Source organism: Salvelinus sp. IW2-2015, linkage group LG5 (assembly GCF_002910315.2).
Source record: "Salvelinus sp. IW2-2015 linkage group LG5, ASM291031v2, whole genome shotgun sequence".
Taxonomy (NCBI): Eukaryota; Metazoa; Chordata; class Actinopteri; order Salmoniformes; family Salmonidae; genus Salvelinus; species Salvelinus sp. IW2-2015.
In genome coordinates, this window is record NC_036844.1 from 31,446,883 (window position 1) to 31,471,250 (window position 24,368).

General features: G+C 43.2%; 1 protein-coding gene and 1 long non-coding RNA gene across 2 annotated transcripts in view; both read right to left on the minus strand.

Moving 5' to 3' along the window:
• The window catches only part of LOC139027782 (uncharacterized), a 663,342-nt gene that overhangs the window by 7,464 nt on the left and 631,510 nt on the right, over nt 1–24,368 (minus strand). The gene's annotated exons all lie outside the window — the stretch shown is intronic.
• LOC111964333 (uncharacterized) overlaps nt 1–24,368 on the minus strand; it is a 43,714-nt gene that overhangs the window by 7,464 nt on the left and 11,882 nt on the right. The window contains exon 6 of the mRNA XM_023988197.2: nt 22,814–23,816. Coding sequence (XP_023843965.1) covers nt 22,814–23,816 — 1,003 coding nt within the window. The remainder of the gene's footprint in view (nt 1–22,813; nt 23,817–24,368) is intronic.

Sequence of the window (24,368 nt, forward strand, 5' to 3'; positions counted from 1 at the left end):
CTGTTCGCTTTACAAGAGCCTCTTTAAAACACGAGTTACGATTGCTAGCAACCAATACAAGCAGCAATGATACTACGTTCCAAGCACGCTGTTGACTACTATCACATTGAGGCGATGTACCTCATAACGAATTACAATCACATCTTCTGGCAAATCGGTGATAACAACCACAAAGAGATTTCTAATTACCTACGTAAGGTACATTTAGCGATACCATCTTAGAAACGTTGAGCAGATTAGCTGCGAATACGTGCCAGGTTTTCACTAACACTTCTCAGATCAAGCAGCGACCGTTAAGAGAATTTCAATTTGGCTAAATATGCAGAACAATTTCAACTTTCTCACCTATTCAGGTGTATTTTGGCACTTTTTGGTGACAGGAGCTTACGTGTTTCGACTGTGGCTGTAGTGTCAAAGGCACGCGGCTATTGTAGTACAATAGAATGTGATTAAAGACATTGAATGAGTAAGGTATAGAACACAGCGCAGTTCTCACGACACTTATGGAGTGCGCCAGGTAGCTCTGACGCGTGCGCTTACGAGAGGGATGGGCCAGTAAACCAAAAGGTTGCTTGACTTCGACATCTCTTACGAGGCTTGTACATAATTGGATAAGATTCAATCCGTGTCTTGTGTCGTTAGTCTAGTGCTATGTCCTCTTGTTTATATTTTTATTAAGAGGCATAAAAGTAGGATTTTGCATTTTTACTAGATGATGTTGCCTAGTATCCGGTTAATCTATGTTTGTTACATTGTCTGATTTCACCAGGTGTAAGGACCATCAGTGTTGATATATTGTGCTGAAATTTATGTTACTTTGTGTCTTGTACTATATCGGATTTAGAAGTTCTGTATTTTAAGGTACTTGAACAATTTCATTAATTCACTGTAGAGTCTCCAAGTTTATAGGACGTCGAGCCAGTTTCTGTGAGCTCTTCTTCTAGTATATGTAGAACGTCCATGTTAGACTATCACTATCGTTTGTTGTTTTCTATGTTAGTTTTAGTGTGTGTAATCTTTATTATCTAGATCGTTTAAATTGTTTTTGATTAGGTAGTGGGTTGTTGTTTTGCTTCTTCATATAAGGAGTCTTATTTTTACTTGATTCCTTTGTCTCAATTCAATCGGACAGTTGATATCATGCACTGTCGATTTAGTATTTTTGTAGCGTTTTGTGGATAATAATGGTTATGTTTGAGAGAGGTGAAATTTAGGGAGTTTTTATAATATATTAGGGCCATTTTTGGGCGTTTGACTACCATTTTTGAACAGTGGGCTATGGTTATTGGATTATCGGCAAGAGAGACTTGAGCTCTATCGCGTAATTGGGTCTTGTTCTGAAGGGGCTTTCCTGTGCTCAGTTTTGGTCAGGTGGCGTTAGGAGAGTCTTGGTGGTTTCACTTCTTCATTTAGATGATGGAGGCCTGTGTTCTTGGCTTCATGCTTCCTTCATGTCCTTCCGATCTGTGATGACATCCAATCGATGTTCGGAGTTTACGGACATTCTTCGATCTCCATGGCTTGTTTTTGCTCTGCATGTACTGTCACTGGTGGGCATATAACGTGTGCCTACCACGTCATGTCATTCTTTGATTATACACAGGGTGGTCACATCACGTTGTAGACTCTGCCATATGATGATCCATGGAACAGCATGCATGGCTCATTTCAGTGCTCATGCAAGGGTCTGAATACTTTTATACGTTTACTTTTAATCTTTGTACTGTTATACATCCGTTGCTTATTATTTTCCATAATTTGCACTGTCTTATCCCTGTTTTCATTTATGTCTTTATGGTTTGTGTGTAGATCGATGCGGAAGATGTTTTTATCATTTTGATAGTCCTCATACATGTTGGAGGACATGGGGGTCTGATACGTTCCAAATGCCTTGGGGTCCGCTATACTAGTAAAACGCCCAGTGCACTATTATTTTTTTTATTTATGTAATATGTTGACTCTGACTTTGCGTTCGGGAGGACTAATAGACCCAGCCTCTTCCAGTGGCTATGGCCTGCTGAGTACCATTTGAGCCTGAAAAGACACCGCCATAGTTATGTTCATTGCTATGGTAATATATTGTTTGAGTGTGTCTCATGTTGTAAAGAAATGATATACACACATGCATGTTTACATTCATGAGGTGATATCACATTACTGTTGAACCAGTCAAAAATGTGGATCACATTCTACTGTCATTCAAGGGTTTTTCTTTTATTTTTACTACTTTTCTACGTATTGTAAGAAAGTAGTGAAGACATTCAAAACTATGAATAATACATGAGGAATCAAATGTAACGCACAAAAAGTGGTAAAATATTTTATATTTGAGATTCTTCAAGAAATAGCCACCTTTAGAAACTTTGAAGACAGCTTTGTACACTCTTGGCATTCTCCTCAAACTCCAGACTTCATGAGGGTAGGTCACAGTCTTTGCACACAGAGTTCCCGACATATGCTGAACATCTTGTTGGCTGCTTTTCCTTCACTCTTGCGCTCCAGACCATCCCAAACCATCTCAATTGCTTGAAGTCAGAGTGATGTTGGAGGCTCAGGTCATCTGGATCGCCAGCACTCCATCACTCTCTCTTCTTTGGTAGAAATAGTCAGTTCACAGGCCTAGGAGGGTGTGCTGGGTCATTTGTCCTTTGAAAACAAATGAATAGTCCCACTAAGAAGCAGCACCAGATTGTAAATTGGCCGTATTGCTGCAGAAGTAGTCTGGTTGGTAGCCATGCTGGTCAAAGTGTGCCTTGAATTCTAAAATAAAATCACTGACAGGTGTCACCAGCACAGCACCATTCACACCGCCTCTTCATGCTTCACGGTGGGAACCTGCACTACATGCGGGATATCATCCGTCACCTACTCTGGCATCACAAAGACACAGCGTTGGAACCAAAGAATTGAATTGGACCATAGCACCAAAGGACAGATTTTCCACTGGTCTAATGTGCAAACTTTCTCCGTGTTTTTTTGGCCCAAGTAAGTCTCTCTTCTTATTAGTTGGTGTCCGTTTATCCAGTGTTTGCTTTGCAAATGTTGGATCCATGAAAGGCCTGATTCACGGCAGTCTTCTTCGAACAGGTTGATGGTCTGTTACTTGAACTCTGTGAAGCATTCTATTTGGGGCTGCAATTTCTGAGGCTTGTAACTCTAATGAACTTATCCTCTCGCAGCAGAGGTAACTTGGCGGACTTCTTTCTGTGGGCGGTCTCTGAGACGCCATAAGTTTTCATCATGACGCTTGAATGGTTTGTTGCAGATTGGCAGCTTGAATTGAAACGTTTTTCTTAAGCAGTTTTGAAATCTCTGTCAGATTGACTGGGACATTCATGTCCTTGAAAGTATTATGGCTGTACTTTCTCTCTTTGACTGTTGAGGCTGTTACTTGCCATAGTAGGTACTATAGGTCTTTACCAAATAAGGGCTATCTTTTAGACTATCTCACACATCCTCTACCTTGGCAGCTAAACAAATTCATACTGGGATTAGCCTCTAACGCATTAAAGAAGAGACAGCAAAATGGTCCACAACATGAACATTATAGAACGAAAGCACAACCCTAGTTGAGATTGAAATGCTGTGGATATAGAAGAATGGCCCAGGCAGTGTGCTAAAGCTGGTCATCAAGGCAAGGGTGGCTACTTTGGAAGAATCTGACAATTTAAAAGATATCGTTGATTTCAACTATTGCTGTGGAGTGTAACATAGATTGTTCCATGTGTTCTCATTTCAGGCTAGGTTTGATGTCTTACTACATTGTAGTAGATAAACTAGTGACGAAATGTCAAAAACTAGTGAAATAACAGACATATATGGATCGTGTAAGTAGACTGACAATAAAGCATATATTCAAACTGTTTCTCCCAATGAGAGCTGGCAAACAGAGAAGACAGACTATGGTTTATCTCTTGCGACATGCCTGTGTTGTATTTGAGGGTTGGTACCTTACTTAATGACTGTGATATGTTGATTGTCACCCACCAATTGCCATAGCTATCTTCAGGCATGATATGCCCACTAATTGTAATGTCGAGGAGTCATTTGATGAGAGAGCGTCCGCTGAATCTGCAAAATCGTCCAAATGCCTGTACATGTAGGTGCCGCATATTTTATGTGTACATGACTATATGTGTTTCCCAGGGTTTTATTGGGGGCTTTAATATGTGGTTGATTATAGATAATGAAGGGTGTTGTTAATGATGTGTATATTGAGACACGAGTCGATTGCCCGTCAATGGGTGGGGGTTTGAGGGTAGTGAGGGATTGGTTATCACTCGCGAGTTGCATGCGAGGTGGATTCCAGTCTCCTGAGCAGACTGTGCTGCTCGTGGAGTTGTGTTTGTGTGCCTCTTCTCCCCTCGGCTTTCCTCTCTTCTCTTCACATCTTATCAGAGGGGAGGAACTACATTCCAATTGCCTACTTCCCGACTGCATGGCCCTTAAGTGGCGATACTGGACCGCTTGCGGTTGATCGTTTTGCCCGGGGCGAGAGAGTTATGGTGGCCACCACAAGCCAAGTCCACACAGCGCCATGCCCAGAGTTACACCCCCCGCCACCCCACACACTTCGCCCTCGTTTATCCCATCTCCCGCGGGCCTACTATCAAATACACACACCCTCATGCTCACCGACTCAGTCACGCATCCACCCACCCGACTAACCCCACCACATTCGATTCAGACACTGAGGGTCTGTGTTTAGTGTAGAGGGTGTGTGTGCAGCCCAGGAGAGGCAGTCAGTTCTATGGCCAAAGAAGCTTTAAAGCAAACACTTGATAGCGGTGAGGCATGAAAGAGACAGGCCCAAACTATCTTTAAAGGTTTTACTTTTCTTTTGTTGTTTTTCTCCCTCCCTCCTTTCCCTGTAGCTCTGCCCCTCTGCCTCCACCACCCTCTCCCTTTTCCCCCCTCCCGCCACCTTCCTCTCCCCCCTCCCTTCCTCTGCCCCCTGACCCGCGGTTCCTGTGTTAATGTCCTCTCGCCGCACTGCGTGGGCCTGCCTCTGATTGTCTCGCTGTGTTGTGTGGTCACCACGGAAACCCTGGATAGGCTCCAGCGATCGAGGTTGGACACGCACGCACGCATACACACAGGCACGCACGCACGCACACACGCATACACACAGGCACAGAGTCACAGGCACGCGTGGTCGGAGGCTTTTTGGTGCTTGGGTTTTGGTGTTGGTTCTGATAGGAATGCTAAACACAAGGAGTATGTGTGTGCCTGCGCTTGAGAATGCAAGCGTGCAACGTATTCCTGACCATTACATGTGGGTACGGTGAGGGAATAGTAAGAAGAATTATGCTTTTTCTTAAAATGTATATTTTTTATCCCTCTGAGAAAACATCCTTGTGAGGAAGATGAACCCGATACCTCTAGAAACTAGACGCCAACCTAACCTGTCTTAACAAAGAACTGCCCAAACCCACGCAGAACGTTCTACCAGAAACCAAAAAGCCAAACATCAAGCCGATAGACTCTCAGCTCTGTCAACACAAATGGAGTGGGAAGAAAAGCAGTCCGCTCCGCGGGTTACCTAACTGTGCAGCCATTTGTACAAAACCTTGGCAACACCTGATCACAGTTACATGACTTTCCCTCTGCTCGAAGTCACTGGTCAATATGATACAGTGACTGTCTGTCTGTCTCACTGTCTTCAGACAGACCTTTGAGGCGGCTCCCGCTCTTCACACCTCGGCCCAGTCCCAGCCCATACATGCAGTGGGGGAGAGAGGGGGGCTGCAGTGTCACCCACCAGCACCAAAATAAAAGCAAGCCTAGCTCTTTAAATACCCCCTCCTCTCTGGCACGGAGGGGGGGGCAGAAGTGGGGCAGAGGGCAGAATTCCGGAGCGGCACGTCTGTGCAGTGAGCCAGGCCGCGGGAGGGTCAGGGTTGGGAGGGGGAGGGGTGGGGGGGCCCGGCACGGCGCTGTGTGGAGGCTGGGGGCCCCATAACTTATCAGCTCCGGGCAAACGTCACCCAGGGCCAGTCGCCCAGGGCCAGAGTCGGGAAGTAGCATTGGAATGTGTGTCCTCCCCTCTGAAGGTGAAGAGAGGAGAGGAAAGCCGAGGGAGAAGAGCACACAAACACACACTCCACGAGCCAGCAGCTGCAGGAGACTGATACACTCGCATGCACGCGTATAAACAATCCTCACTACCTCAAACCCCCACCATTGACGGGCATGACTCTAGGTCAATATACACACATTAACACACTCATATCTTATATATCAACACATATTAAACCCCCAAATAAAACCTGTGGAAACACATATAGTGTACACATAAAATATGGGCACCTACATGTACAGCATTTGACATTTTAGTCATTTAGCAGACGCTCTTATCAAGACTGACTTACAATTAGTGCATTCATCTGAAGATAGCTAGGTGGGACAACCACATATCACAGTCATAGTAAGTACAACCCCAAATAAACACAGCATGTACACACAGACTAAACCATAGCTGTCTCTCTCTGTTTGCCCAGCTCTCATTGGAGAACAGTTGAATATATGCTTTTTTGGTTACTACATGATTCCATATGTGTTATTTCATAGTTTTGACATTGTCACTATTATTCTACAATGTAGTGAAGACATCAAAACTATGAAATAACACATGGAATCATCTAGTAACCCCCCAAAAATGTTAAAATCAACATATATTTTAAATGTCAGATTCTTCAAAGTAGCCACCCTTTGCCTTGATGACAGCTTTGCACACGCTTGGCATTCTCTCAACCAGCATTTCAATTAACAGGTGTGCTTTGTTAAAGTTCATTTGTGGAATTTCTTTCCTTCTTAATGCGTTAGAGCTAATCAGTTGTGTTGTGCCAAGGTAGGGATGGTATACAGAAGATAGCCCTATTTGGTAAAAGACCAAGTCCATACTATGGCAAGAACAGCTCAAATAAGCAAAGAGAAAGAACAGTCCATAATTACTTTAAGACATGAAGGTCAGTCAATCTGGACAATTTCAAGAACTTTGAACGTTTCTTCAAGTGCAGTCGCAAAAACCATCAAGCGCTATGATGAAACTGGCTCTCATGAGGACCGCCACAGGAAAGGAAGTCCCCAAGTTACCTCTGCTGCAGAGGATAAGTTCATTAGAGTTACAAGCCTCAGAAATTGCAGCCCAAATAAATGCTTCACAGAGTTCAAGTAACAGACACATCAACTGTTCAGAAGAGACTGCGTGAATCAGGCCTTCATGATCAAATTGCTGCAAAGAAACCACTGATAAAGGACACCAATAATAAGAAGAGACTTACTTGGGCCAAAAAACACGAGAAATTGACATTAGACCAGTGGAAATCTGTCCTTTGGTCTGATGAGTCCAAATTTGCAATTTTTGGTTCCAACCGCTGTGTCTTTGTGAAATGCAGAGTAGGTGAACGGATGATATCCGCATGTGTGGTTCCCACCGTGAAGCATGAAGGAGGCGGTGTGATGGTGCTTTGCTGGTGACACCGTCAGTGATTTATTTAGAATTCAAGGCACACTTGACCAGCATGGCTACCACAGCATTCTGCAGCAATACGCCATTACATCTGGTCTGCTCTTAGTGGGACTATCATTTGTTTTCAACAGGACAATGACCCARCACACCTCCAGGCTGTGTAAGGACTATTTTACCAAGAAGGAGAGTGATGGAGTGCTGCATCAGATGACCTGGCCTCCACAATCACTTGACTTCAAGCCAATTGAGATGGTTTGGGATGAGTTGGAGCGCAGAGTGAAGGAAAAGCAGCCAACAAGTGTTCAGCATATGTGGGAACTCTGTGGAAGACTGTGACTACCTCATGAAGCTGGTTTGAGAGAATGCCAAGAGTGTACAAAGCTGTCATCAAAGCAAAGGGTGGCTACTTTGAAGAATCTCAAATATAAAATATACACTTTTGTGGTTACTATTTGATTCCTCATGTATTATTTCATAGTTTTGATGTCTTCACTACTTTTCTACAATATAGAAAATAGTAAAAATAAAGAAAAACCCTTGAATGAGTAGATGTGTCCACATTTTTGACTGGTACAGTATATGTATATCACCTGAATGTAAACATGCATGTGTATTTATTCATTTTTCTTTACAACAACAACCTCAAACAAATATTCCAATCACATGAACATAATTATGCGGTGTCTTTTCAAGTGCTCAAAGTGTTCACATGGCCATAGCCACTGGAAGAAGGGGTGCTATACCCCCTGAAAAATCAGAATCAAACATATTAATAAAAAATAAAAATAAATAGTGCACTGGGCTTTTTACTAGTATTAGCGGACCAAGTGCATTTGGAAAGTATTCAGACCCCATGTCCTTTTCCACATTTTATGTTAGACTTATTCTAAAATGTATTAAATACATTTCTTTCCTCATCGATCTACACACAATACCCCATAATGACAAAATGAAAACAGGATTAGACATTTTTGCAAATATATTGAAAATAATTAACAAGTATTTAAAAGTATTCATAAGTATTTAAAAGTAATACGTATTTAAAAGTATTCAGACCCTTTGCTATGAGACTTGAAATTGAGCTCAGGTGCATCTTGTTTCCATTGATCATCATTGAGATGTTTCTACAACTTGATTGGAGTCCACCTGTGGTAAATTCAAATGATTGGACATGACGTGGTAAGGCACACCTGTCTATATAAGGTCCCACAGTTGACAGTACATGTCAGAGCAAAAACCAAGCCATGAGGTCGAAGGAATTGTCCGTAGAGCTCCGAAGACATGATTGTGTCGAGTCACAGATCTGGGGAAGGGTACATTGAAGGGAAGCATTGAAGGTCCCCAAGAACACAGTGGCCTCCATCATTCTTAAATGTAAGAAGTGTGGAACCACCAAGACTCTTCCTAGAGCTGGCCACCTGACCAAACTGAGCATTCAGGGGAGAAGGGCCTTGGTCAGGGAGGTGACAAAGAACCCAATGGTCACTCTGATAGAGCTCTAGAGTTCCTCTGTGGCGATTAATTCCAATTAACCATTGCATTTCTGTTCAAAATGTTGTATCAAGACTGCCCAAATGTGCCTAATTTGTTTATTAATAACTCTTCATGTTTAAAATTGTGCACTCTCCTCAAACAATAGCATGGTATTATTTCACAAAAATGGCTACAAAAATGGCTACTGTAAATTGGACAGTGCAGTGAGATTAACTGTCACGATCGTGTGGAGGATTGACGGACCAAAACGCAGCAGTAGGAAAATAAGCCATCTCCTTTTATTTATGAAGAAGGCAAAACGAAACAAACACACTTACGAACTAATCAAAACAATAAACGATCGTGAAGCTAAATAAACGATGTGCACACACAGGCTACAAACGTTAACATAGACAATTACCCACATCAAACGAAAGCCTATGGCTACCTTAAATAGGGCTCCCAATCAGAGACAACAGAAATCAGCTGTCTCTAATTGGGAACCCATTCAGGCAACCATAGACTCTCCTAGACAACTTACACCCAACATAGACACAGCTAGACACATACACTCAACACCCCCTTTACCATATAACCACCCAAAACCGATAAAACACAAACATTCCCCATGTCACACCCTGACCTAACTAAAATAATAAAGAAAACAAAGAATACTAAGGCCAGGGCGTGACATTAACAAGAATTTAAGCTTTCTGCCCATATCAGATATGTCTATGTCCTGGGAAATGTTCTTGGTACTTATTACCGCATGCTAATCGCATTAGCCTTCGTTAGCTCAACAGTCCCGTGGAAGGGACAACGATCCCGAAGATGTTTTAACCTGATCGAACATCTCTGGAGAGACCTGAAAATAGCTGTGCAGCGACGCTCCCCATCCAACCTGACAGAGCTTGAGAGGATCTGCACAGAAGAATGTGAGAAACTCCCCAAATATAGCTGTGCCAAACTTGTAGCGTCATACCCAAGAAGGCTCGAAGCTGAAATTGCTTCCAAAGGTGCCTCAACAAAGTACTGAGTAAAGGGTCTGAATACTTATGTAAATCAATCAATCAATCAATCAATTTTATTTTATATAGCCCTTCGTACATCAGCTAATATCTCGAAGTGCTGTACAGACACCCAGCCTAAAACCCCAAACAGCTAGTAATGCAGGTGTAGAAGCAGGTGTAGAAGTAAATGTGGTATTAAAGTTACTAAAAACCTGTTTTTAGGGAAAAAAACATTTTGTCCATTTTAGAATAAGGCTGTAACATAACAAAATCGAGAAAGTCAAGGGGTCTTTCCAAATGCCATATAGATGTACTGTACTTAGCGCAGGCAAAAGTACAGTACACCGAAGACATCACTTCACTGTGAAAGAGGCTTTATCTATGTTGGTTGGTGATACGGATTCACACACAAGTGAAATAAGTAAACAACAGATATATGTTTGGTGTTGTCAATGTTTGATGCTGTAACACTTGGGGAATAGCTCACAGATTAGCAGGTCCTGTCATGATTACTTGCTTGGTACATGCAAGCACATCAGCGGTGGAGTTAGAAGGATTGTTCTCTGTCTCAGGGAAATAGTTGTAGTGTTTAGCTGTATATATGCAGCTAACTGGTTGGTTGTTTAGTCTTGTTAATACTGATGTCATTCCTATGGAAATGGCCCAGGCTTCTTGCTATAGCTAGTTAGTTAACTAGTCAGTCTGTCAGGCAAGAACAAGTTGTGTGTAGCAGCAAATTTGGCGAGAGCTCATGTTTTCTTCTTGTTTGACAGCTTAGCTGTCGTGTTAGGGTAGTAGAGGCCCGTGCAGTGTAGCTCATATGATGAGTTGGATATTTGTTTACATAGCCAGCTAACAAGTTACTTGTTTTGTCCTGTTTCTACCGATGCAATTAATCTGTCCCAGCTTCGTAACTAATCAGCTTACATTGGCAAACTCTTTAGTTAGTCTGTCAGGCAAGAAAGCAAGAGCAAGAGCAAGAGCAAGAGCAAGAGCAAGAGCAAGAGCAAGAGCAAGAGCAAGAGCAAGAGCAAGAGCAAGAGACAGAGACAGAGACAGAGACAGAGACAGAGACAGAAAGTGTGTGTAATTGGGAGGCGTGTAACTATCACACAATTTATTATGGAAACCACTCATTAGGAAGAGAGTATGTGTATGGTTGACAAAAAGAAAGAGAGGAAGGAAGAGAGCTAGTGAGAGGGAGAGAGCTAGTGAGAGGGAGAGAGAGAGATATAGTGAGAGGGAGAGACAGTGAGAGGGAGAGACAGTGAGAGAGACAGTGAGAGAGAGAATGTTCCTGCCTACAATTGTATCCTATGTGTTGCTCCTCTCCTCTCCCTCTGTTACTCTAGGTCAGTGAAAGAAAAGGAAGTGATGTGGAGAATCAGGGCTCAGCAGCAAAAGGCAGAGAAGAAAAGGAGTTAGAGATGATTGGAGGGATAGAGATGTGGAGTGAGGAGGGAGGAGTGGAGTGAGAGGAGACTGGAGGGAGAGAGAAAGAGGAGGGAGAAGAGAGAGAGAGTTTTAGTTTACTTTAGTTTATTCATTCGACCATTTAAAAAAACAAGCACACATAAAACTTAAAAGCCATACATGCACATGAATAAAATCATCGAGGATAACACACAATAAAGTCTGGGACTTATCCATTGTGGTCCTCTTGAGACAAGATGGCTATACAAGATCGAACACAGTACGGCAGTGAAATAATAAAACAAAAACATAAACGATGAACATCTATCTCATCATTCCAGTTACATCATAGGGGTTATTCATATGGGCACAGAGGACATCAAACATATTTTTACTTCATTTTTAAAGCTGTCCAGAGAGGACGTTGTTTTTATAGGCAGAGGTAACTCATTCCATTCTGAGGCTCCAGTATACAAGAAAGTACCTTTCCCAGCATTACTCCTGAACCTGTATAAGCACACATCAGCAACACCTGATCTGGTGCTGTGATTGTGTGCATCCCTAACACGAGGAAAGTAATCACTTARATATCTGGGCGCAGGACCATAAATACTCCTGTAAACCAAACCTAGTCTAATCTGGGACACCYTAGCCTCAACAGGCAGCCAGTTTCTGAAAGCAGCTCCTGCCTATGTGAGTACGTGGACTCACCTTCAATACTACCCTGATCAACTTATTTTGGGCTATCTTGAGCTTCCCCTTCATAAGTTTAGATAAGCCCCCAAACCAGGAAGTACTAGCATAGTCAAAAGAGAGGATGAAGCAGAGTGAGAGAAGAGGGAGAGCACACCCGACAGGGGAGCCTATGTTTCCATGGCTTGTGTCTGCCCTAAGTCCCATCATTCACCCTTGTACCACACACCCTGGGCCTAAAGTGACAATGGCAGGGGTTTTGGGGTTGTTTTTAAAAGTGGTAGGAACTTATACCTTTTCCAGAGCTTGTAATGGATTACACCAAGTAAAGGGACGGGGTTGACCATCTTGACCAACTGAGGAGCTATTACAATGTTGGACGCACAGGCAGAAAATGGTGGAAGTGTGTGTTTTGGTGGATGCTCAACATTGTCATCATAAATGTGTACATTGTGTGGGGGACCCTGCAGATGCCCCTTCCCAAGACTGTGGCAACAGAGCGTGTGGACCAAGTTTTAACTCATTTGAAAGCAGGTGAAGTTTGAAGGGTGCAAGAGAGGGTGTGTGGTGTGCATCCGGAGTGGACGCAGGGAAAGGGTGGGAGATGTGTAGAAACCTCCTTTGGGTGCTCGACATGTTCTGTGCCACTTTTCAGGATGGGGCCGTGCTTCCAGAAGTTCCATGACATGTTGTAGGCTAAATGCAAACACTAAAGTGACAGTGTGAAATAGGAATTTGTCTTACAAATCTTTTGTCTCTGAACAGTTGTGTTTTGTATATTCTCGATCTGTCTCTATCTAATACTTGTTGCATTCACTGAATTGTCAAAGTAGGCTACTATTTCTACATTTTATGTCAAGCCTGATCATTTTTAAATAGTCTCTGAATAGTTGTTTACATTTTTACAGAAGTAAGAATCGTTGTCCGTCAAATAGCATACAATGTGTGGGACTAGAAATACTTTTTGAATATTGTCCTCTCATCACATTTTGGATACTTGTTTGTATTTATATGTAAATAATAATATATTATACTTCGTACATTTTAAGTGAGTAATTTAGTGAAATTTACTACAATTTAAATACTTTTTGTTAAGTTTTAATAGTTTTTCTCAGTGTCTTCACACAAGGGAAGACACAATGCGGGTTATTCCTGTTGACATGTATGTGGTGTTATATTAAAAAAGAGATTGTGCTCTTTAAAACTATGTTAGCTCAAGAACAAATTACTATTGCAAGTTATTTTGGGTTTGAAATGTGTGAGAAAATTTGCTTTATATTTGAAAATTCTCAGTTATATGCAGCAGCATTCTACAATTATATTGGGTTTTAAAGGGTTATTAAGAACAGTATCTGGCAGGATTCAATAGCTGGAATTGTTAGAGTTACCCTTTTCCCTTTCTCTACGATTGTCATTCTAATGGATTCCATAAAGAACAAAACCCTGTCCTCAAATATTTACATCAAAAGATGCAAAGTTATGGGCAAAGACAAGCCAACATCAAATTAAATATTTTTCTTGATCAAATAACATGGAAAACAACCACTTTATGTGCAGTAATAATTTACCATCCTTACAAACCACTTAGTGCCTTGCAAAAGTATTCACCCCCTTGGCATTTTTCCTATTTTGTTGCATTACAATCTGTAATTTAAATTGATTTTTAATTGGATTTCATGTAATGGACATACACAAAAAAGCAAAGGGGGTGAAGTGAAATGAAAAAATAGTGTTTCATAAAATTCTAAAAAAGAATAAGGAAAAGTGGTGGGTGCATATATATTCACCCCCTCTGCTATGAAGCCCCTAAATAAGATCTGGTGCAGCCAATTACCTTCAGAAGTCACATCATTAGTTAAATAAAGTCCACCTGTGTGCAATCTAAGTGTCACATGATCTCAGTATATATACACCTGTTCTGAAAGGCCCCCAAGTCTGCAACACCACTAAGCAAGGGGCACCACCAAGCAAGCAGCACCACGAAGACCAAGGAGCTCTCCAAACAGGTCAGGGACAAAGTTCTGGAGAAGTACAGATCAGGGTTGGGTTATAAAAAAATATCTGAAACTTTGAACATCCACCCAGCACAATTAAATCCATTAGAATATGGTACCACAACAAACCTGCCAAGAGAGGGCCGCCCACCAAAACTCACAGACCAGGCAAGGAGGGCATTAATCAGAGAGGCAACAAAGAGACCAAAGATAACCCTGAAGGAGCTGCAAAGCTCCACAGCGGAGATTGGAGTATCTGTCCATAGGACTACTTTAAGCCGTACACTCCACAGAGCTGGGCTTTACGGAAGAGTGTCCAGGAAAAACGTTTGGTGTTTCGCCAAAAGGCATGTGGGAGACTCCCCCAAACATATGGAAGAAGGTACTCTGGTTAGATGAGATAAACATGTAGCTATTTGGCCATCAAGCAAAATGCTATGTCTGGCGCAAATCCAACACCGCTCATCACTCCGAGAACACCATCCCCACAGTGAAGCATGGTGGTGGCAGCATCTGTAAATGTACGTTGCTGTATTGTACATAGGCTGGTCATCTAGGTTGATACCTAGATGTACCATCACCATAAAGAAAAACAATGCACAACACAGTAACTGAGTACATTGAGACATCAAGTGGTTTGTGATGATGTAGCCCAGTTGGTAGAGCATGGTGCTTCGCAATGCTAGGGTTGTGGGTTCAATTCCCACAGGGGACCAGTAAAATAAAGTGTAAAAAATGTATGCAAACTTCTGTAAGTTGCTCTGGATAAGTGTCTACTAAATTGGAAAAGGAATGAATAGACCATTTCAGTTTTTTTATGTTCCCCAGCAAGAATGGAACTCAAACAGAAGGCGGAATTAACAAAGAGCTGGGGTTGGCCTGCCATACTACTAAGATGGCCTGCCATACTACTATCGTGAGCCTACCTCAGTATCTCTAGTTGGAGCGTAACCGGAACGACAATTTGAGATACACTGGGCCAATCGTCTTGGCCAGAAGTGGCGCGAGAACACCATCTCTGTCAAACTAACCCACACAAACTTTATCAAACACCTCCTCTGGACGCATCTCAGCAAAAACAGGGGAGAGGGAAACATCTTTAAACTGTTCCGCAATCAGCTGCATCCTAGACATCGAAGTTTCCACTTTAGGGACCCTCTCTTCCTTCAGCGGTACTACAAACTCACACATCTTTCGGGTTTTCAAAGGAGAGGTCAACCCAGGTTTAGCAAAATCAGGATCGCCCATAAACGTCTCAGACAGCTCGACCATGGTGAGATTGCTGACATCCTCCTCAACACTAGACTTGATCCTGGCGACTTTCTTAGGCAAAGCACGTGTAACAGCACGTGTTGGGAACACTCTAGGGTACTTTTCTGATAACATAATTCCTCTTCTCTGGGTTCCTTACAAAACGACAGGATTATGCACGACCTTCCCTCCAGCCAAATTGTTTCCCAAAATTAATGAGACCCCCTTCATCGGTAGGCTAGGCTTCAACGGAACCAGAAAAAAGATCAGACTTGAGTTCTATATTATACAAAGGAACTTCCATGCAACTTATCTCCATGCTTGTACTAACACACTGTAGCCAGTTGCTGAAGTGTCAGACAAAGGCAAAACACCCTCCAAAATGAAGGATTCTCACTGGCTGCTTAACAGCATCGCCACTCTGCAGAGACACAAACCCGTTTGAAACAAAGGGTTCATCTGATCTAAAATCTTGTTTAGGAGATACACTGCTCCCAACCAGAGACTTAATGGGCTGGAGTGCTCCCACAAGAAGAAACTGCTTTTTCTCTCTCATTTTTTGGCTTCAACTTAGGACACAGAGACAATGTGTCCTTTCTCATGGTAGTAATGACTAACTGGCGGATACGAAAACTCAGTTTTCTGACGATCTTTATCTTTGGGCACTATAGAAATGGACTGAAACCTTGCAGTAGGAGGTGACTTCTCTGGATTTATTTTTGCGTAGGGATAACTAATGGAAGTTTTGTATGTAAAGGTAGTTTGAACACTAACTAATCTGCAAGAACTGCAGCTTTCTCAAGAGTGAGATCCTTGTGCTCATAAATGTAGGTTTCGACCCTTTCTTGAAGGGAATTTCTTAACTGCTTGAGAATTATGAGTGTCTTTAAATCCTCAAGGTCCATGACCTCTTGAGAACCACACCACCGATCAAAAAGCCATGCTTGTTCCCTTCAAATTCAACATGCTCGGTGATTGTCTTTTGTAATTTACAGAACTGTTGTCTGAATGCCTCTGGGACCAACTCGTAAGCCCGAAGGATAGCCTGAAGGATAGCAGCTTTAACAGTGTCATAATCGGAACTCTGGTCAAGAGATAAAGCGCCGCACACTTTCTGAGTTTTTTTTCACAAGAACACTTCGGAGGAGCAGTGACCAAATATCTCCCAGACATTTTAGGGATGTGGCAATTCGCTCAAACAGAGTAAAATAGACATCCACCTCTTTTCCATTGAGAGGCAGTACAAGCCGGCTGTTCCGACCAAGATCAAACTCTGTTACGGGTGCAGGATGGCCTGACCGTGACTTGGAGTGTTTCCAGATCTACAATGCATTCGGAAAGTATTCAGACCCCTTGACTGTTTCCACATTTTGCTACGTTACAGCCTTGTTCTAAAATTGATTAAAAAAATTATAATAATCTAGCGTCATACACAAGACTCAAGGCTGTAATCGCTGCCAAAGGTGCTTCAGCAAAGTACATAGTACAGGGTCTTGAATTCTTATGTAAATAAGGTATTTCTGTTTTATATTTTTAATAAATTAGCAAACATTTCTAAACCTGCTTTTGCTTTGTCATTATGGGGTATTGTGTGTAGATTGATGAGGAAAAAAGTAATTTAATCAATTTTAGAATAAGGCTGTAACGTAACAAAATGTATAAAAGTCAAGTGGTCTGAATACTTTCCGAAGGCACTGTATCTCTTGTAGGCGAATCGCATGCTCACGTTCCTGATGTCTTTCCCTGTGCTCAGGCCCATTTATTTTGCTTCAATTTTGCCTTTAGTTCTACCTCTCTCAGTGGCACGTCTATGGGGTGTACTCTACCACCCGTAGGACCCTTTTCATCAACCTCCCTCTCCGGAAGGATTTCCTCCTCCACCAAAGCAGTACCAATCAACTCTTTGACTACTGCGTTTGGATCGCCAGGTGCCACCTTGATGTAATAATGCTTTGAAATGACACGCAGATTCGCCTTTGTACATTTAGCTAGCATCTCCCATGTAGGGCTTTCCACAAATGCTTCCAACTTAAAGTCCATGGCTTTAATTTTAAGCCTGTATGTTCATGCAGCTTAAAAAAGGATTTCACCAATCTTATAACCCATTTGGGTGGATGTCAGTAACAGAAACTCTACCACAAAAGTGTATTTTGAACACAAATATCTGGGCACAGCAGAGCTTCATAGTAGGTGATTAGAGCAACTACCATACTCATGGGAAACTATATCTGACAGTTGTGGCTGCTTTGCGTGATGTATTGCTGTTTCTACCATCTTGCCTTTGTGCTGTTGTCTGTGCCCAATAATGTTTGTACCATGTTTTGTGCTGCTAACATGTTGTGTTGCTACCATGTTGTTGTCATGTGGTGTTGCTACCATGCTGTGTTGTCATGTGTTGCTGCCATGCTATGTTGTTGTCTTAGGTCTCTCTTTATATAGTGTTGTGGTGTGTGTTTCGTCCAATATATTTATTTGTAATCTCAGCCCCTGTTCCCGCAGGAGGCCTTTTGCCTTTTGTCTGCTGCTGGAAAAACATGTGTTATGGCTATACACCCCCTGCTATACTGTGGATAAAGAGTTACCCGTCTACCAGAACACAGAGGGTGTTCTTAAATGGAAGACTCTCCAACATAATCCAGGTAGAATCAGGAATTCCCCAGGGCAGCTGTCTAGGCCCCTTACTTTTTTCAATCTTTACTAACGACATGCCACTCTGTCTTTGAGTAAAGCCAGTGTGTCTTTGTATGCGGATGACTCAACCCTATACACGTCAGCTACCACAGTGACTGAAATGACTGCAACACTTAACAAAGAGCTGCAGTTAGCACACAGCTCAGACACCCATGCATACCACACAAGACATGCCACCAGAGGTCTCTTAACAGTCTCCAAATCCAGAACAGACTATGGGAGGTGCACAGTACTACATAGAGCCATGACTACATGGAACTCTATTCCACATCAGGTAACTGATGCCAGCAGTAGAATCAGATTTAAAAAACTACACCTCATGGAACAGTGGGGACTGTGAAGCAACACAAACATTAGCACAGACACATACACACGGTAACATATGCTCTCATACGTACACATGGATTTTGTGTTGTAGTTATTTGGTAGTGGAGTAGGGGCCTGAGGGCACACAGTGTGTTGTGAAATCTGCTATACAATTTTAAAAACATTACAATACATTTATAACTGCCTTTGTCCGGACCCCAGGAAGAGAAGCTGGTGCCTTGGCAGCAGTTAATGGCGATCCATAATAAATACAAAATACATAGAAATAAGTTGCTTTGCAAAGTATTTCAAGAAACTGGAAAACATATCAAGTAAGTATTTTTATACTTATATATATAACTGTTTTGTACAGATAATTATTAAATCAAATTGTTATAGTCACTTGCGCCGAGTACAACAGGTAGACCTTAGTGAAAATCTTACTTACAAGCCCCTAACCAACAGTGCAGTTCCAAAGAAATGCGGATAAGAATAAGAGATGAAAGTAACAAGTAGTTAAAGAGCAGCAGTAAAAACAAATATATATATATACAGTATACAGGGGGGTGCCGGTACAGAGTCAATGTGCATGTATCGGTTGGTTGAGGTAGTATGTACAGTTGTAGTCGGAAGTTTACATACACTTAGGTTGGAGTCAATAATATTCGTTTTTCAACCCCTCCACAAATTTCTTGTTAACAAACTATAGTTTTGGCAAGTCGGTTAGGACATCTATTGTGTGCATGACACAAATAATGTTTCCAACAATTGTTTACAGACAGATTATTTCACTTCTATTTCACTGTACCACAATTCCAGTGGGTCAGAAGTTTACATACACTAAGTTGACTGTGCCTTTAAACAGCTTGGAAAGTTCCAGAAAATGATGTCATGGCTTTAGAAGCTTCTGATAGGCTAATTTAAATAATTTGAGTCAATTGGAGGTGTACCTGTGGATGTATTTCAAGGCATACCTTCAAACTCAGTGCCTCTTTGCTTGACATCATGGGAAAATCAAAAGAAATCAGCCAAGACCTCAGAAGAAAAAAATTGTAGACCTCCACAATTCCGATTCAATTTCCAAATGCCTGAAGGTACCATGTTCATCTGTACAAACAATAGTACGCAAGTATAAACACCATGGGACAAACAGCCATCATACCGCTCAGGAAGGAGAAGCGTTCTGTCTCCTAGAGATGAACGTACTTTGGTGCGAAAACTGAAAATCAATCCCAGAACAACAGCAAAGGACATTGTGAAGATGCTGGAGGAAACAGGTACAAAATGATCTACATCCCCAGTAAAATGAGTCCTATATCGATATAACCTGAAAGGTTGCTCAGCAAGGAAGAAGCCACTGCTCCAAAACCGCAATAAAAAATCCAGACTACGGTTAGCAACTGCACATGGGGACAAAGATCGTACTTTTTGGAGAAATTACCTTTGGTCTGATGAAACAAAAATAGAACTGTTTGGCCATAATGACCATCGTTATGTTTGGAGGAAAAAGGGGGAGGCTTGCAAGCCGAAGAACACCATCCCAACCGTGAAGCACAGGGGTGGCAGCATCATGTTGTGGGGGTGCTTTGCTGCAGGAGGGACTGGTGCACTTCACAAAATAGATGGCATCATGAGGCAGGAAAGTTATGTGGAGATATTGAAGCAACATCTCAAGACATCAGTCAGGAAGTTAAAGCTTGGTCGCAAATGGGTCTTCCAAATGGACAATGACCCCAAACATACTTCCAAAGTTGTGGCAAAATGGCTTAAGGACAACAAAGTCAAGGTATTGGAGTGGCCATGATAAAGCCCTGACCTCAATCCTATAGAAAATGTGTGGACAGAACTGAGAAAGTGTGTGCGAGCAAGGAGGCCTACAAACCTGACTCAGTTACACCAGCTCTGTCAGGATGAGTGGGCCAAAATTCACCAAACTTACTGTGGGAAGCTTGTGGAAGTTTACACGAAATGTTTGACCCAAGTTAAACAATTTAAAGGCAATGCACCCAAATACTAATTGAGTGTATGTAAACTTCTGACCCACTGGGAATGCGATGAAAGAAATAAAAGCTGAAATAAATCCCTCACTCTACTATTATTCTGACATTTCACATTCTTAAAAAAAGTGGTGATCCTAACTGACTTAAGACAGGGTATTTTTACTAGGATTAAATGTCAGGAATTGTGAAAAACTGAGTTTAAATGTATTTGGCTAAGGTGTATGTAAACTTCTGACTTCAGCTGTAAATGTAGGTAGAGTTATTAAAGTGACTATGCATAGATGACAAGAGAGAGTGGTGTGGAGAGGGGGGGCAATGCAAATAGTCTGTGCAGCCATTTGACTAGATGTTCAGGAGTCTTATGGCTTGGGGGTAGAAGCTGTTTAGAAGCCTCTTGGACCTAGACTTGGCGCTCCAGTACCGCTTCCTGTGTGGTAGCAGAGAGAACAGTCTAAGACTAGGGTGGCAGGAGTCTTTGACAATTTTTAGGACCTTCCTCTGACACCGCCTGGTATAGAGGTCCTGGATGGCAGGAAGCTCGAATGGCCCCAGTGATGTTCTGGGCCATTCGCACTACCCTCTGTAGTGCCTTGTGGTCGGAGGCCGAGCAGTTGCCATACCAGGCAGTGATGCAACCAGTCAGGATGCTCTCGATGGTGCAGCTGTAGAACCTTCTGAGGACCCATGCCAAATATTTTCATTCTCCTGAGGGGGAATAGGATTTGTCGTGCACGCTTCACAACTGTCTTGGTGTGCTTGGACCATGTTAGTTTGTTGGTGATGTGAACACCAAGGAACTTGAAGCTCTCAATCTTCTCCACTGCAGCCCCGTCGCTGAGAATGGATGCATGCTCAGTCCTCCTTTTCCTGTAGTCCACAATCATCTCCTTTGTCTTGATCACGTTGAGGGAGAGGTTGTTGTCCTGGCACCACACGGCCAGGTCTCTGACCTCCTCCCTATAGGCTGTCTCGTTGTTGTCGGTGATCAGGCCTACCACTGTTGTGTCATTGGCAAATTTAATGATGTTGTTGGAGTCGTGCCTGGCCGTGCAGTCATGAGTGAACAGAGAGTACTGGAGGGGGCTGAGCACGCACCCCTGAGGGGCCCCTGTGTTGAGGATCAGCGTGGCGGATATGTTGTTACCTACCCTTACCACCTGGGGGCGGCCCGTCAGGAAGTTCAGGATCCAGTTGCAGAGGGAGGTGTTTAGTCCCAGGGTCCTTAGCTTATTGATGAGCTTTGAGGGCACTATGGTATTGAACGCTGAGCTGTAGTCAATGAATAGCATTTTCACATAAGTGTTCCTTTTGTCCAGGTGTGAAAGGGCAGTGTGGAGTGCAATAGAGATTGAATCATCTGTGGATCTGTTGGGGCGGTATGCAGATTGGAGTGGGTCTAAGGTTTCTGGGAAAATGGTGTTGATGTGACCCATGACCAGCCTTTCAAAGCGAGCCATACTCAATTTACAAATGCTGGTAAGTACTGAATTACCTGAATTACAGGTACCTCAGCCAAGACAAATAAACACAATCATTCACCTCGTTGTAAGGTTAGTATATATCCAGCCGGGGGAGACTATAGAGGCTGACTTTTGTTCCTACTAACTCCGGTGGAGGACTGGCTGCAGTGTGATCAGTCTTCCACTGGGTGGTGCTGGTCTAGCTCATGTCTGTCGGTCTGGTTTGTGAACTGGGCCAGGGATGCGGGCAGCTTATCAAAACCACCAGCCTTTTCCTGATCAGCTAGAGAAACATGGTCCAAACACTGCTAATTAGACTGACACTAAACTCACTCCTAATATTTGACAGTTAGGGAAAACTAGACAACCTAAGATACTGGGGATTTCTATGGAAAAGGGGAGGCCAAATGAACATAGTTAAGCTACAAGGGCAAAGCCATGAAAACTATATGTGAGGGTCAGAGACGTAAGATATCTAATCACAATCATACACTGATACAAGTCATGTTATAGGGACTGTGGAAAACTACAGAGAGAGAGAGAGAGAGAGAGAGAGACATGTTGGAGAGGGAGAAAGAGAGGAGGGGATGTGTGACCATAACACAATCACAGTCACACTGGTTTCCTCCCCCTTAGGCTGGCCTGCTTTAGGTCTGCCAGTTCATAAAGACTCCAGTGGGCTGAGGCAGTGATTGGCTAGGACACTGGGCTGGGAAAATAAACCCACCTCACTAACCTACACTGAAGGGGTCTGCAGCAGAACCATGAACTGTCCATTATACAACACACCAGGTGAAAGTGCTTCAAAGACAGATAATCATTCTCACATAGCCCCCAGGTGGCAGGGAAGAGAACTGCCTGTCATGACTTCATTAACATTGTGTGAAAGTGTGAAGTAAAACTGTGCAGGTGCCCTGGTGTCTACATGCTTCCGGATTCTGAGGCCAGAATCTGTTTCTCCCACCATAATCATTCACAACAATCTCAATATATTCAGCTCAGTGTTGTAATGTGAGGGGACTCAATCACCCATGCTGCTCTACTATCTTACCTCTGCTGCTGGGCGTCTCCTGGGGGTGGAGTCTGGTTGAAACGGACAGCGGTGTGACGGTGGTCTTCTCTGCAGCATGTGTTTTGGCGGTGCTCTTCTTCAGAGCTTCTCTTATGGCCGTGCTGCTAGCCACAGGGGATGGAGTGACGGTCCTGTGGAAAGGGGACGGTGTATAGATGCTAGGGACAGGGGACCGAGTGGTACTGGGGACAGGGGACCGAGTGGTACTGGGGACAGGGGAGGGTGAGACACTGGGGACAGGGGAGCGTGAGACACTGGGGACAGGGGACGTTTTGACACTGCTTGGGACAGAGGACAGTGTGATGGGGCTAGGGACAAGGGACAGTGTGATGGGACTAGGGACAGGGGACAGTGTGACGGTCTTCTCTGAAGTGTGTGATTTGGCAGTGCTCTTTTCTAGAGCATCTCTGATGGCATTACTACTGGGGACAGGAGGCAGTATGACACTGCTGCTGGGGACAGGAGGCAGTATGACACTGCTGCTGGGGACAGGAGGCAGTATGACACTGCTGCTGGGGACAGGAGGCAGTATGACACTGCTGCTGGGGACAGGAGGCAGTATGACACTGCTGCTGGGGACAGGAGACGGTATGACACTGCTGCTGGGGACAGGAGACGGTATGACACTGTTGGTTACAGTGGATGGTGTTATGATGCTATGGAAAGCAGATGGTGTGATGGTTTTGGGGACAGAAAACGGTGTGATGGTAGGGACAGGGGTTATGGTCTTGGGGACATGAGACGGTGTGACAGTGGGGACATGAGGCAGTGTGACAGTGGGGACATGAGGCAGTGTGACAGTGGGGACAGGGGATGGAGTGGAGCTTGGTACAGAGGACGGTGTGATGGTCTTGGGGATAAAGGACAGTGTGGTACCCAGCCTCAGGTTGGAAGGGCCAGCTCTGGGGTGAGGTCTGTAGGCCAGGAGGACTGGATTTTCCTGTGGATCATCTACTTCTACATCCTGCTCCAACTCAGCCTGCTGGGGGAACAGGAAAGAACAGTCAGATTCATATGCATCATTTTATATATAACATTTCTTCTACCTGAAGCAAATGTCTTTATGTTACTGGAAGGTTTGATGGAATGCTTCCAGTACATATACAGTGACAACATCACATTACACCCAAATTGAATACTTCAATATTGTTTCTCCCCCCCCACTGTAGCAGCAGCACCAAATACAACTACATCAGCAGTACCAAATCAGTCCCCTCTCCTGATCTCACAAACAAATATCAACCACAAATAACCACTGCCAGACGTCTTGAGTCACTGAGCTATTTGTACGGTTAAGATTGACAACCTGAATTCTACAAAACAAATAATTTGTTAAAACATAGAATCTCTGTCTCTTAGTCCAATCAGATGAAATGAAAGTGTGGGGTTGTGCATTGGGACATTGCCATTGGTTGGGCAGAGGCGTGCAGTGGCATGTTTGCGATGAGTCTTGGGTAAGGATGAAGTGATAGAGGGAGAGTTTTGTCCTGCAGTTCGGCTTGGCTGCATTAGGAGAAGAGAGGAAAGGAAAGGA